The sequence below is a fragment of the Neoarius graeffei genome, chromosome 18, assembly GCF_027579695.1.
Source record: "Neoarius graeffei isolate fNeoGra1 chromosome 18, fNeoGra1.pri, whole genome shotgun sequence".
Classification (NCBI taxonomy): Eukaryota; Metazoa; Chordata; class Actinopteri; order Siluriformes; family Ariidae; genus Neoarius; species Neoarius graeffei.
The window spans coordinates 35402611-35417963 of NC_083586.1; the positions used below are offsets into that span (position 1 = coordinate 35402611).

The 15353-nt window shown below is 42.5% G+C and overlaps 1 protein-coding gene across 4 annotated transcripts in view; it reads left to right on the plus strand.

Moving 5' to 3' along the window:
- LOC132866146 (mitogen-activated protein kinase kinase kinase kinase 4-like) overlaps positions 1-14967 on the plus strand; it is a 139484-nt gene extending 124517 nt beyond the window's left edge. For all 4 annotated transcript variants that reach the window (XM_060898742.1, XM_060898744.1, XM_060898745.1 and 1 more), the window contains 15 exons: positions 4681-4784; positions 4959-5092; positions 5236-5333; positions 5493-5662; positions 6473-6590; positions 6844-7083; positions 7998-8115; positions 8369-8539; positions 10493-10636; positions 10778-10912; positions 11026-11126; positions 12818-12967; positions 13152-13311; positions 13507-13646; positions 14190-14967. In XM_060898742.1, coding sequence (XP_060754725.1) covers positions 4681-4784; positions 4959-5092; positions 5236-5333; positions 5493-5662; positions 6473-6590; positions 6844-7083; positions 7998-8115; positions 8369-8539; positions 10493-10636; positions 10778-10912; positions 11026-11126; positions 12818-12967; positions 13152-13311; positions 13507-13646; positions 14190-14273 — 2067 coding nt within the window. In that variant the 3' untranslated portion in view covers positions 14274-14967. The remainder of the gene's footprint in view (positions 1-4680; positions 4785-4958; positions 5093-5235; positions 5334-5492; positions 5663-6472; positions 6591-6843; positions 7084-7997; positions 8116-8368; positions 8540-10492; positions 10637-10777; positions 10913-11025; positions 11127-12817; positions 12968-13151; positions 13312-13506; positions 13647-14189) is intronic.
- The last annotated feature ends 386 nt before the right edge of the window (positions 14968-15353 follow it).

Genomic DNA, 15353 nt, shown 5'->3' on the forward strand with positions numbered 1-15353 from the left:
GACTGTAATTCATATGCGCCACTGTGAAGTAAAAGTAATGTGCCGTACATAAACGGCGTTTATGACGAGTAACGTACGTCATAAGGCACAGCGGTAAAAGATTTCATGACGTACGTGACTCGTCCAAGGGCATTGAAGGGGTTAAAATTGGTTTTAGCTCCAGATAAACAGCTGTGTGCAGCTTCTCACCAATATCCCAAGCGACACTGGGTTAGAAATAGTCTGGTGCTGACGAAATGTGTTGTGCGACTACACTTAAGGCAATTTATTCCACTGAGTGGGAGAATGTGGGAGAATGTCCTACTGCTTCTAGTGCACGAAGTGGTTCTGATTCAAATCCAAACTTTTAACTGCCACAATGAAGTTGAGTGAATCTTGTTGATCTAACAGACCTTGAGATTGTGTACAGTTGTAATGTACGTTTCTAATAATTTTGGCAAGTACAGATATTTGCAGTGTTGGGCACGTTACTTTCAAAAAGTAATTAGTTATAGTTACTTTTCCCAAAAAGTAACGGAGTTAGTAACGGAGTTACTTTGTCATAAAAGTAACTAACACTACGTTCAGACTGTAACCTGAAACGACCCATATCCGATTTGTTGTGAAATCCGATTTTTTTGTTAGGCCGTTCACATTACCAATGATATGAGACTTGTATGCGATCTCTAATATGAACGGAAAACGACCCAAAAGTGTCCCGCATGCGCAAATTGACACGTAATAAGCACATCTACGTAATACGTAAACAAAAAAAAGCGCACTCTTCGTGTTTAATGATTTTCTTTTTTGTTTGTTTGTTTAATTATGTGGTTAGTGTTAAAGTGTGAGGTCTCGTGTGTGTTTTTGTTTCTGAACTGAAATGAAAACGTGTAGCCTGGTAACGAGGGTTGACTCCTAAATGTCTCTCTAATTTCTATATAAGTGCACTACATGTTACTAGGAAGTAATGGATTTTTAAACTCTATATAGTGCACTCGAGCTTCAGTAGGCAGTCATTTGGGATACGGCCGCTGTATTACCAAACTCTTAATTCAGGCTTAATAATTTGCACATATTTATTTCGTCGGGCGGCACGGTGGTGTAGTGGTTAGCGCTGTCGCCTCACAGCAAGAAGGTCCTGGGTTCGAGCCCCGGGGCCGGCGAGGGCCTTTCTGTGTGGAGTTTGCATGTTCTCCCCGTGTCCGCGTGGGTTTCCTCCGGGTGCTCCGGTTTCCCCCACAGTCCAAAGACATGCAGGTTAGGTTAACTGGTGACTCTAAATTGACCGTAGGTGTGAATGTGAGTGTGAATGGTTGTCTGTGTCTATGTGTCAGCCCTGTGATGACCTGGCGACTTGTCCAGGGTGTACCCCGCCTTTCGCCCGTAGTCAGCTGGGATAGGCTCCAGCTTGCCTGTGACCCTGTAGAACAGGATAAAGCGGCTACAGATAATGAGATGAGATGAGATTTATTTCGTCATATTAATAAACTTTTTCTACATTTTTATAAATATTTATTTAGATTGTTTATAGCCAGCTGAATTCTGCAACTTCTCTCAGCGCTGGCTCAAGGTGCAGAAACACCAGTGCAGTTTGCTATGGAGATGAGGCGAGACCTGGCGATGGGGTTTTTGTGTCGGAACTCACACAATAATCTGATTAATGTGGGCAGCAGACTAATGAGACCGAAGGTGTCAAATTACTGGAAATTTCCAGAACAATCTTATAATCTTGTAATACAGGATGGTTTAAGTTATAAATCAGTTATAGAAACTGTTTTATTTAATCAGGCTAACAGATCAACATCCAGGTCCCTACCAAATCCACCATTAGCTTGATCAATTCTATAAAAGTCTATTTAAATTCTGAAAACTGTACAAATGTTGTTTTCTACCAAAGAGGCGGGATTAGCCAACGCAGAATAGTGACGTTTGTCTCTTGTTGATGACGTGTAGGTCGCATGAATGCGACCTGTCCAGTCAGACTGCAGTCGCATGTGAAAATATTGGATATGCATCGGAATTAGGACCACATATCCAAGCGGCCTGGGTCGCATGTGAAAAAATCGGATCTGTGTCATTCAGATTGTCAATAACAAATCAGATACAGGTCGCATATGGGCAAAAAAATCGGATATGGGTCGTTTCAGGGTGCAGTCTGAACGTAGTCTAATTACCAGGGAAAGTAATTATTCTGTTACATTTTGTCCCCCCCCCCAAAAAAAACAAACAAAAAACATTCAATTAGTGTAATCATAATAAAAGTGAATGTTAAATGTGTTTAATGACCGAAATGGACACTTAACAGAACCAGTTAGTAACGTTATCTACACTGTATTAATATTTTTGTGGGACAATGTGAGAAGACATCTATCAAATTATATATTTTTATAGTTATTAAAATTGTTACTAATTACTGGCCACTGACGAGGACAAACGCTTTGTTCCTCGACATAATGTGCATTGCACGTACGGGTAGACATTTTTGCCTTTTATTTCAAGTAATGAAAAGTAATGGCTGTATTTCCAATGTGAAAGCGCAGTGCTGGGCTCAGCGCTCGCCATCGCTGTGTCTTCTGGTTGAAAGTGTGCGCAGTAGTGCAGTAGGCGGAGCCTACCTACGTACGGTATGTTGTCCAAATCTACTCTGATTGGCTTACTGTGCCGTTGTCTCGCGTCTCCCCGCCCCACACTAAAGCAGAGGAAAGAAAGGCTGAACGAGCAGCATGTCAGATGAGAACAGCTTTAATAAAGGAACGCATAGTATTTTATTGTAAGTAACGGGAACGGCGTTATAACGATGTAAAAAGTAATTAGTTAGATTACTCATTACTAAAAAAAAGTAACGCCGTTTATTTCTAACGCCGTTATTCCCGTCACTGGATATTTGTGTATTATATTTACGAAAAGAAAGACTTGAATGTGCCACTGTCTGTGCGTGGTGTAATAAAGTCTGAGGGATTGCTTCTAGCTTCTTTGTGTTGCCAAAAAAAAAAAAGTATGCTGGAATGCAAATAATATGCTTGATTGGTCAGACTTTTGCTTGGATGGGAGACATGTGGATGTATGCGAAACACTGTGGTTCACCTTGAGTGTTCAATCAAGGACTGACTGAATACATAATGTTAAATTAAAACTCAAATTCTAAAGTGAGATTGAGTTGTGTTTTTTTTTTTTTTTTTTTTTTTTTTTAAGCAATGGCTATTATGGATTCACCTATGCTGCAAATTTCTAAATCATGTGAATAGGCTTTTGCGATGTAGATTTTCCCACTGTCGCAGTTTTCCATTTCAAAATATCACGATAAATGATGTCAACATGGTGGGTGACCATTTCATTGCAAGTGCACCTTTTGTACAGGGTTTTTTTTTTTTTTTTAAATCAAAGGGGGATGATGTCGTGGCGATGTCTGTCTGTACCGGGAAGGGTACTGACCTTCTGAAATCAACTCCTCTCATAGTTTTTGGAGGAATTTCATGAAACTTGACCGGATTCGTTAAATTTGGTCACATTTTACTAGTGTTGCAGCCCTTGATTCATGAAATTATACTTTGACAATTTCATGAGTATTTTTTCCTTCTGAAATCAACTCCTCTCAATTTTTTGGAGGAATTTCACCAAACTTGACATGAGGCCTTGTTATATGTCGGTAATACGCATAGTGTGATTTCATTCAATTCGGTTGCATTTTACCAGAGGTACAGCCCTTGATTAACAACCTTGTACTTTCACAATTTTATGAAGGTGTACTCGCCTTCTGACATCAACTCCTCCCACGATTTTTGGACTAATTTCTCAAAGCTTGGCAAAAGGCCTTGTTATATGACGGTAATACGCATATTGCGATTTAATTTTGTTTGAAAATTTTACCGGAGTTTTGACCCTTGATTTAAATAACTTTTGACAATTTCATGAGGTTGTACGTTCTTCTGAAATCACCTCCTCTCTCAGTTTCTGGAGGAATTTCACCAAACTTGGTAAAAGGCTTCGTTATATGACGGTTATACGCATATTGAAATTTCGTTTAACTTCGGCAAATTTTTACCAGAGTTATGCCCTTGATTATTAACAAAACTTGTACTTTGGCAATTTCATCAAGGTGTGCTTGCTTTCTGAAATCAACTTCCTTCACGGTTTTTATCCCTCGCTGGCCGAAAGGCATGAAGGGGGTTTACTGTATGTCGTGGCGATGTCTGTTTGTCCCAGGAAGGGTACTCACCTTCTGAAATCAACTCTTCTCACAATTTTTGGAGGAATTTCACAAAACTTGACACCAGGCATTGTTGTATGTCGATAATATGCATATTGCGATTTTGTTCAATTCAGTTGCATTTTACCAGAGTTGTGGCCCTTGATTAGCAACCTTGTACTTTCACAATTTCATGAAGGTGTGCTTGCTTTCTGAAATCGACTTCCCTCACAATTTTTATCCCCCCACTGGCCAAAAGGCCCGAAGGGGGATTATGTTGTGGCGATGTCCGTCCGTCCCAGGAAACGTACTCGCCTTCTGAAATCAACTCCTCTCGCAATTTTTGGAGGAAGTTCACAAAACTTGACAGGATTCTTTGTTATATGCCAGTAATACGCATGTTGCGATTTCGTTCAATTCGGTCGCATTTTACCAGAGTTATGGCATAGTTGCCAGCAGGGGATATTGTGCTCTCGGAGCACTCTTGTTTCAAGCATGTATGCCTTTTCTCAAAGGTCCCCGTGAGGACGACATCCAGATCGCCTGTACTGTCCCGCAGAGACTCCCCACTTCAGAACAACCAGCAAAGCAGCCAACCTGGACAGAGGAATGCTGGAAGGTCGGACATCTATACGTACTTTAGATACATGCTAAAGTCATAAAGTATATGACTGTTATACAGTACAGTAATTTGGTTCTATAAATTTGCACTCTCCAACTCTGAGACCCAGGAGCTTTTTAGAAGAGTATATTAAGATGTATTGATTATGTATTCTGCTTTTCCCTGCTGCAGTAACGTGGAGCCACGTCTGCTGTGGGATCGGGTGGAGAAGCTGGCTAGACCAGGCAGTGGAAGCTCTTCTGGCTCCAGTAACTCCAGCTCACAGACTAGCTCTCAGAATTCAGGGGAGAAGTTCAGGGTTCGCTGTGAGTGCTGCTACGCCTGACTTAATGCACACTAGATTAACGGGAATTGTTTTGCATGTCCAGCTTTAGTGCTTCGTGGTCATTTTTACTTAATATATAGATTGTTGTGTGGTATTTACATTGAATTTCTCCAAATTATACAGCATCTTCAAAATCTGAGGGTTCGCCACATCAACGCCCAGAAAATGCTGGCAAAAAATCAGAGGAGAAGAAGGACTTTGTCAGACCGACCAGGCCCTCTGTAAGTTTAAATTATTTATTTTTTTAAATGCTGTTTTTCTGGAAAACCATCACGCTCTGAGGATAAAGCTGAATGCTCATTTCCATGAATGAGCAGAGGTTACTGGTGTTTCTATTCATGTGGCCTGTGTGTATATTAAGTCTTTAATCCCACTCTTAGGATCTCACTCTACTGGCCAATGAGGTGCGTGCGATTGAAGAGGCACGTCCTCCTCACAAGGTGACGGACTACTCCTCATCTAGTGAGGACTCCGATTCTGAAGAGGATGATGAAGTGGAACAAGAGCTGGGCAACGAGTCTACATCCGGTACAGAGGACTCAAGGGCAAGGTGTGCTCTTGATTTCACGCTTCTGATAGCATACATCACGCTACACGTTTAAAGGAACAGTCCACCGTATTTCCATAATGAAATATGCTCTTACCTGAATTGAGACGAGCTGCTCCGTACCTATCCGAGCTTTGTGCGACCTCGCAGTCAGACGCGCTGTCACTCCTGTTAGCAATGTAGCTAGGCTCAGTATGGCCAATGGTATTTTTTGGGGCTGTAGTTAGATGCGACCAAACTCTTCCGCGTTTTTCCTGTTTACATAGGTTTATATGACCAGTGACATGAAACAAGTTCAGTTACACAAATTGAAACGTGGTTATTTTCTATGCTATGGAAAGTCGGCACTATAATGACAGGCGTACTAACACCTTCTGCGCGCTTCGACAGCGCATTGATACTGAGCTCCGTATCAATGCGCTGTCAAAGCGCGCAGAAGGTGTTAGTACGCCTGTCATTATAGTGCCGACTTTCCATAGCATAGAAAATCGCCACGTTTCAATTTGTGTAACTGAACTTGTTTCATATCACTGGTCATATAAACCTATGTAAACAGGAAAAACGCGGAAGAGTTTGGTCGCATCTAACTACAGCCCCATAAAATACCGTTGGCCATACTGAGCCTAGCTACATTGCTAACAGGAGTGACAGCGCGTCTGACTGACTGGGAGGTCGCGCAAAGCTCGGAGAGGTACGGAGCAGCTCGTCTCAATTCAGGTAAGAGCATATTTCATTATGGAAGTACGGTGGACTGTTCCTTTAATGTGCTCGTAGTACCGAAATAAATCATACGTGTATGTGTGTTTCCTTCAGCTCCTCAAAAGTTAGCAATGGTGAGACTGAGTCGGTGAAGACCATGATTGTTCACGATGAAGCAGAAAGCGACACGGCCATCACGCCCTCGAAAGACGGCACCTTAATCGTCAGACAGGTACGAGAGGGAGGGCCACTTTTTGTTCTTGTTTGTTTTGTGGGGTTTTTTTCATCATTCATCCATTCCTTCTGTATGTACTTTATTATATATATATTTTTTTTTTCGTTTCTACCTTTTATACTTGGCAAAACGGCACTCTCGCAGCTTTGAGACATGTGCAAATCCGTATAATTCGTATGCTGGCCCCCTTGCTCCCTTCTTCCCCTCCCCACCGAGTTATAGACTCAGCTGTGCCTGTTTTTGATTGCAGAGTGTAGCAGAGAAAATCCGATTGGTTCCCGGGCCTGGTTCGGGTCCTGGCCCTGGTCACGGTCCTGCTCTGGGCCACCAGGAGCGAAATGGCTTCGCAGGCCGTATTCACCTGCTGCCTGATCTCATCCAACAGAGCCATCACTCCCCCTCCCCCTCCATCACCTCCTCCCCCTCCTCCAGTCACACCAGCCCCTCCATGTCCCCCCAATCTGCCTTGGAGAGGCTGCTTGCCAGCGAGGTATGTTTAGCCATTGTACCACTCTGAACTGCTGGCTAGCTTTTACTCAGCTTTATTCTCACTACTCACCGCTAATTCACATCAGCACCCCTTCCAGTTGATGCTGGGTGATGGACAAGCTGTAAGCACCCTGAGCACCGTAATGGGCTCATTTGGGGTATAGCCTTCCCTTGAGGGAGCGGTTTTTGGGCTGGTTTTTAAAGTCTCGCACATCTAAGGATTCAGTTGGTTTCATTTGCTTTTTTGGCTTGCATGTTGGTGCTTGGTAGATGAGTCTCCTAAAGAGTAAAAAAAAAAAAATTAACAAAATAATTGAGCAGAAAATGTTTTGTTTGCAAAACAAGGTTTTTTTTTTTTTTTTTTTTTGGATTTTCATGGAAGGCTCGGGTTTAGTCATAGATTCTTAAAAGCAGCTAAGCACTGAGCTTTAACTTTTTTAAATATGGAGCGGGTCTTTTTTACTTGTCACTTTCTCCTCCTTTTCATCTGACGACGCGATTACTTTTACCTTTCAGTCATCCTTTTGTTTTTCAGTTCTCTCTTCACCTTTCAGTTAATTCTCAAACCTCCTTGATTTCATTTTGCACATCTCCATTAAGTCGCGTGTTTTCTCAGCTCGCAGTTTTTGTTGATGGTGCATCTTTATAGTCGTCTTAATTAAGCCATATTAAAAGCAGTTTAATTTCACTAACCTTTATTAATGCAGCATCGCCACTGAATATGTTGAACTGTGAACTGGTTCCAGTCGGGAGACCGGACAGATAAATCCTAATCCTGGATCTGAGAGATTCAGAAATCTAGATTTCACTGATGTTTTTTGTAAATTTCTAACAATCGTCTGAGACAAGCCCAGATTCTCTTTACTATTATATGGCTATATATATATTCACTATGATTTTACTTCCCCCCCCCAGACACTCTCTGGCAGTAATTCTCTTCAAAAACACAAGTCCTCTTCTTCCTTCACTCCCTTCATTGATCCTCGCCTTCTACAAATATCACCTTCCACTGCCAGTTCTCTCAACAACATGGGTAAGTCCTAAAAATGGGAGTAATACACAAAAATAGTAGCGCAATAGTACCATGAAATGGTGTGTGGGAACTGCAGATTCCTTGCATCGGTTAATGCACAAGTCATTTTTGGTTTGTAATGCAGGAGTTCTTTAAACGTTTCTTTAAATTTTATTTGCAAACCTGTGCAATATAAATACCACAGAAGGTGAATGTTACATGCATCATTAACATGGACCAGATAAAGCAGATGATGACTGGTTTTGTTGTGCAGCGGTCATCGGGAACGACACTCGGCTGCACGAAGCATTAAGGCCAGACCCCATGCGTAAGGGCTCAGTGGTTAACGTGAACCCAGTGAACACTCGGCCACAAAGCGACACGCCAGAGATCCGCAAGTACAAGAAGAGGTTCAATTCCGAGATCCTGTGTGCTGCACTCTGGGGTATGTAATGGACAATTTGACAAATTCGAAAACCCTTGGTAAACAACTAACTGGTTGTAAAACCCTGCCCATGTTTGGTTACTATTGGTGTATAGCTCAAGCTTCTGAGAAATGAAGGCTGAAGTCATGGAGTCAAATAGTTACTACAAGTAAATGTAAACAGCAAGGCTGACAGTGTACATTAGACTGAAAAATAAAAATGTTAAAATTCAACTAGTAATAGTGATAATAGGTCTTTATTGCATGAGATAACACATCCGATGTTAAAATGAGGAGATAAAACTAAAAAGGGCAGGAAAATACAGAATAATAGAAAATATAAACCCTAAGTACAAACTAACTTATAAATACGAAAGTACAAGTAATATAATGCTACATGAGATGAATTGAATCACTGCAGTGTGGAAAGAGATTGAGGATAATTATCTCCAGATTTTGCTGGTGTAGCAACAACTATAGCTTTCGTTTGTTTTTCGTTTAAATGAATTAAATGATAGTTTTATTGGCGATTTCTTCCTATAATGACTAGGGTGTGAAATATGCTTGTTACTCCTAGTTCTGTTTAAAGGAGATACGTAGATATCTCCATCCTTGACTTGTGTGTTAAAATCGACTGCAAAGTTGGCATTCGAGCTGCCCCGCTGAGCCAGCCAGCCCTGAGTGCATGACATCACAGCGGTAACCGGTTTTAAGGCCGAGGCCTTTTACAGCTATAGACCAAAGTTGTCATAGAAATAAAAATTTATGGTGAAAGTAAGAAATCCCGTTACCGACTAAGACCGATTTGACTTCATTGATTGTGGGTTGACTCTCATTAAAACAGGATGGGTGTTATAACTTATGCAACATACATGTACATGCATGCATTTTCACTGATGAAACGTAAAAGGCTAATTAAATAATCAGATGAACTGAGACAATCACATTCTGAAGCAAATTAAATAATCTTATACCGCTAACTTAAACACACAATACAAGTTACATGTATTAATCTAAATGCAGGTAAACAACGTGGTGTTTTTGTTGTTTTGTATCCAAATGAGAGTCGTATCTTACCCGTCTGTGTTCTCGCTTCTTGAAGGCCGACCTTGTGGCCAACTGTTTTGAAACAATCTTACTTTCAGTTGTTCGTTCAGTTCTCCGTTCATTTGTTTCTTCCACGTAAGGGTGAGATATTGCTGCTGAGGCAAGCGTATCCAGGGGGGAAATCAGACGGCTGGTCCACTCATTCTCCATTTCCTCCGTACTGAGTACTCCGCCATTACTCATCAGCTCAGGCAACTACTAAAACCCAGGACGGTCACTGCCAACCGTGGGGAGGTCACTGCCCGAGCGATATGTCCCGTCCCGGGTTTTAGCAACAACCCTCGGCTCACACTCCGGGAGAACTGGTGCAACTTAATTTGTTTTCTTTTAATTGTTGGTACTGCACCCTCTTTCAATACGGGCTTATAGCCAACGCTCCTCAACAGATCAGAGGTCTCGTACGAGTCTTCAGTAAAATGTGCAGAGCAGAGGAGAGACCACTTCGTAGGTGCCCAATGTGCCCGTGAACTTCTTACAAAACGCGTCCAAACCTTTGCAGTTTGAACATTCTTGGGCCGTGAATGCAACGTGAATCCACCTTCTGTTGTGTTGCTGCACCCGCCAGCAACACATCTACGTGACATGGCGATAAATTAGCTCAAAATGGAGGATCGGAGTTGCAGTCAGCTGTGTTTTAGTATAGCGGAAATGGCGATGAGACCGATAAACTTCCTGCTGTGACATCACAGATGTCGAGGTCATTCACTCGGACCGCTACCTATATGAATCATTTTAATCGTAAAAATGACTATATTAGATTTATTGTTAACGCTTAAAACTATTCCTGTGCCATTCTTGAGGTCTCAAGGCATTTATAAACAAAAAGTGAGGCCATGATTCTCTGCATCTCCTTTAACATGTCTGTAGGGGTGAACCTATTGGTTGGGACAGAAAGTGGGCTTTTGCTTCTGGACCGCAGTGGGCAGGGTAAAGTTTACCCCCTCATCAATCGCCGCCGTTTTCAGCAAATGGATGTTCTGGAGGGCCTTAACGTCCTGGTCACAATATCGGGTAAGATACAGAGCTTACAGGCTCCTTACCATTTATTTATATGTGGCCAAGAAAAATGGACACTGGTTCAAGTTGTTTAGATGTCCTTGCCTTCGAGTTGGTTTGATCTGCTTTAGCGTGAATGCATGCGTGTTGTGACAGGAAAAAAGAACAAGCTGCGAGTGTATTATCTGTCCTGGCTGAGGAACAAGATCCTACACAATGACCCAGAGGTGGAGAAGAAGCAGGGGTGGACTACAGTGGGAGAGTTGGAAGGCTGTGTGCACTACAAAGTTGGTATGTGCTGCTTCACGGTTCCTGGGCTAAGCTGAATAAGCATCATGGTTAATGATAGAAATGTGAAGTTGAAAACACATGATGATGCACATTTTCGAATGTTTGTCTCACAGTTAAGTATGAAAGAATCAAGTTCTTGGTGCTCGCCTTGAAGAGCTCTGTGGAGGTCTACGCCTGGGCACCGAAGCCGTATCATAAATTCATGGCCTTTAAGGTGAATTCTAGTAAAAGCACTCATTTTCACACTAACTCTGCTGAAGGTGCACCGAAATAATAATAATAATAGAAATTACCCATCCATGCTTTAATATACTAAGTAACTTTAAAAACGCACATTGATAAAACTTGCTGAATTCGTGCTGAGTTTATCTCAAGAAGAAAAGAAATGTATCACAATGGAAAAATAACTTCGTTCCGCCCGAATAAGTTCCAAATCTGTGCTCAAATCAGAATTTAAGGGAGTTGTACTCAATAACGTACAATATGACTCGGGTAGTCAATGACATGGACAGGCTTTAATTTTCAAACAAATTTTGCATACACTGTACACACACAATCTTGCCTATTGAGGTATTTCACTCACGTGACCAAGTCATGTGATGCTGCCATTTTGGAGGTCACGGCTCGAATCAGTTTGAATGCGAGGAAGGCGACAAACGAAAAACATAAAAGAAAAAGGAGCGAGATGCAGAAAACACCTTCACTATCCAGCGACGTAGGGCATTTACAGGGCGAGCAGAGGGAGAGGTATTTGCAAAAATTGAGGTTAGCAGGCTTAGAGAACGACGTTTACCTGCTTCCACCAGGACTGTTCACTGACAGCTAAGATTTGTTCACATTTTCATTTACTTTCGGTCCTCAAGATAAACAAAATGTTATTAAATGTCATTGAAATAACTTTAGTCTGTTGAGACATGGCCCGTTATAAGTTTTTCCTTTACTGTATTTACTAGTTTACTGAGCGCGCTCCGGGGCTGGCTGGCGCTAGCTAGCTAGCGCTCCGCGGCTCGCTGGCCGGCTAGCTAGCGCTCCGGGGCTCGCTGGCCGGCTAGCTAGCGCTCCGGGGCTCGCTGGCCGGCTAGCTAGCGCTCCGGGGCTCGCTGGCCGGCTAGCTAGCGCTCCGGGGCTCGCTGGCTCAGTAAACTAGTAAATCCAGTAAAGGAAAAACTTGAGACTGAAAGGCTTTAACAGTCATCCAAATGACTGACCGTAAACATTGCTACAGTAACATACCAGCTACTGTTGTTGACATTAGCTAGCTTGCCGTCCAAAATGGCGGACACCGGGGCGTCACGTGACCCTGTGACGTCAGGTGAAATACCTCAATAAATACCCGGGGGAAATGATGGGAAAATTGTCATTCTTGAAGATGCCACGCCTAAGCCAAAATCAACGTGAACAGGCCATCGGGATGTTGCGTGCCGGAAGTACACAGACAGAGGTCGCCCGGCACTTCGGTGTTCATCATTCGACCATTTCCCGTTTGAGTCAGCGTTACAGACAGACAGGGAGCACCAGGGATCGTCCACGCCCTGGTCAGCCTCGAGTCACGACGCCAGTTCAGGATCACCACATCAGGCTAGCTCACCTCCGTGACAGATTCCTGACACCCTCAGTCACTGCTGCCACGAAGAGTGAACGCCTTGCTGCAAGCAAACGGAGGTCATACACGATACTGAACCTGTAATTTCGTGAACATGGACCAACTGTCACTTTGAATTTTTTTACTGTGAATTAATTCTTGAGTTTGACAATAAATGTCCTTTATCAACGTTTCAAGATGTGTGTGCATTACATACAATATCATAAATTTCAAATATATGCATGGATCTAAAGTGATAGTGTTGAATTCCATTGTGCGTTTTTAAAGTTACTTAGTGTATATTCACTTGTTTCTTCTTGCAGTCATTTGGAGACCTGGTGCACAAGCCCTTGCTAGTGGACCTGACAGTAGAGGAGGGTCAAAGGTTAAAGGTGATATACGGCTCCTGCTCTGGATTTCACGCAGTCGATGTGGATTCAGGCGCTGTTTACGACATCTATTTGCCCACGCATGTAAGCACAACATGTACTTCTGTAGCATTCTTGATGACAGGAAGCTGACACAGGAAGCTCATAAAAACCCTCCCCTATGTTTTTCATTGTCCTCAGTTTCAGAGATATTGTAGATACAGCCCCGAGGCTCATTTTTATTTAATTTAACCCTGTTTTTTTTTTTTTCACTTTTCTAATCTGGTAGATTCAAACCAGCATCCAGTCACATGCCATCATCATCCTTCCCAACACAGACGGCATCGAGCTGTTGGTCTGCTACGAGGACGAAGGCGTGTACGTGAACACGTACGGGCGCATCACCAAAGACGTGGTGTTACAGTGGGGCGAGATGCCCACTTCTGTGGGTACGGTGAACACATGAGCACTCGGTCATGACCGTGTAGATCTGGCACAGTCTCTGATATGACTCGAATTAATTCACATGTTCTTAATAGATCATCAGAATTGAATTTGCCCATCTTGTACGTCAGGTAAAGTCAGATGTACTGAACAGCTTCCATGTCTATCACATGACACCGTTCACTCCTTTTGATTTGCAGCGTACATCAGGTCTAATCAGATCATGGGCTGGGGCGAGAAGGCCATAGAGATCCGCTCGGTTGAGACGGGCCATCTGGATGGTGTGTTCATGCACAAAAGGGCACAAAGGCTTAAATTCCTGTGTGAGAGAAATGACAAGGTGAGACCTGATCCAGTTTCAGGCTGCACGTTATGACATTGGATTAAAATGAACCCTTTTTTAAGAGCGCTGTGAAATCAGTTCAGCCGATAAACGTTTAAGCATTTAATCACGGACGCATGTGTTTTTGTGATTTTGCTTTCCTCTTGCTGGATTCGTCTTATCGGCGTCTTTAGTATAGCGCCTTACAGAAAGATTGTAAGAATAATCTAATCTGAAGCACTTCATGAGCATCTCCTTACGACTGTACAATTTGTACAACACAGAACAAACTACTGCTGCTAATGTTCACTCTCTCTGGCGCTGTAATATTACCGGCTTCTTAATGTGCTCATATTGAATTTATTCAAGTGGCTGCCTAGTTTTTGCCATTTAGTGTAAAAAGGAAGTTAATGTTGCCTTGCGCTCCTTGCTATTAATTTTAAGTCTAGAATAACAAATGACTTTGTATTTGATTTCAAGCAGTTTCACTACAGAGCAAGTGAACACCAGCAAGATGATGAATTTGTGTCTGAAAATGTGGAGCTGTCGTTTCTCCTGCAGGTCTTCTTCGCGTCTGTACGTCCCGGAGGCGCGAGTCAGGTCTACTTTATGACCCTGGGCCGCAGTAACCTGCTCAGCTGGTAAAGCCTCTGACTACAAAACGCACCGTTTTTGAAGCCACTGACAAGCCGGCGTTGAAGTGAAATAATCAGCCTTGAGCTGAAATGTCTACTTGGGTCCCGTGCTCCATTAAAGCAGCAGCGCTCTTTTAGTTGCGCTGACCTGCGAGTGCAAAGACGGGAGCAGATTTGTGGAAGGGAGTGACCGTGACCTCTGCAGCCAACACGACGGCAGAGGCTGGAAGTCTAAAATGCTATTTCGGACTTTTCCTGGAGATCTGTAACACTTAATATTCAGGGGCTCCTCTTTTCGACACTGAAACATAGAGGGATCTAAGCGCATGAACAGTTATTAATACAGTTTATGTAAATCTATTTGTGCAGAACTCTGTGAAGGGAGCGTGCATGTCGCCCTCTCTCTCGCTCTCTATCTCTGTCTCTTTGAGGGAAAGCAGGGGTGGGGCTTCATGGCAGCAGGTGATGAAGGAGCTCTGCTTTTGTTTCTGTGAATTTGTCAACTGCCAACGTCATACTGTATTATTGTGGTAGTCCGGGTTACTTTGGGGGATCATTACTCACCGGCGTTTTTAACAACATTGACCTTAGTTCGTTGAGATTTTACGCTGATTAACTTGCAACAATGTTTCATATACAGTACATTGAGTGTTTTTATTTTTTAAGCATTGCACTTGATAAATAAATTCTTAGTTTCCTTCTCATTGTGCTGGTCTTGTGTCTAGATTAATAATTAATGATGTGAATACCTTGCACACATCAGTTTTACCCCATCCAACATTCCACTGGCCTGAATTAGTCGGGCTGTTAAAGTGAACAATGCTTCACTTTTGTGAGAGAAGCATGAAATTTGGTACGCTAGCTCAAGTTGACGTATAATAATAATTCTGGATATGGGGACATTTCAAATTCGGCTTCTAAACCCTGGAATACGCATGTGCAAAATCGACCCAACATGAAAACGAGACTAAACGATTTTTTTTTTTTTTTTAAACAAGATTTTGTAAGCAATGACACATTGATAGAATATCGAAATGGAGAATTTCTTGTTCTCAAAAATATCACGTGATTAGTCACATGACACAGGGAT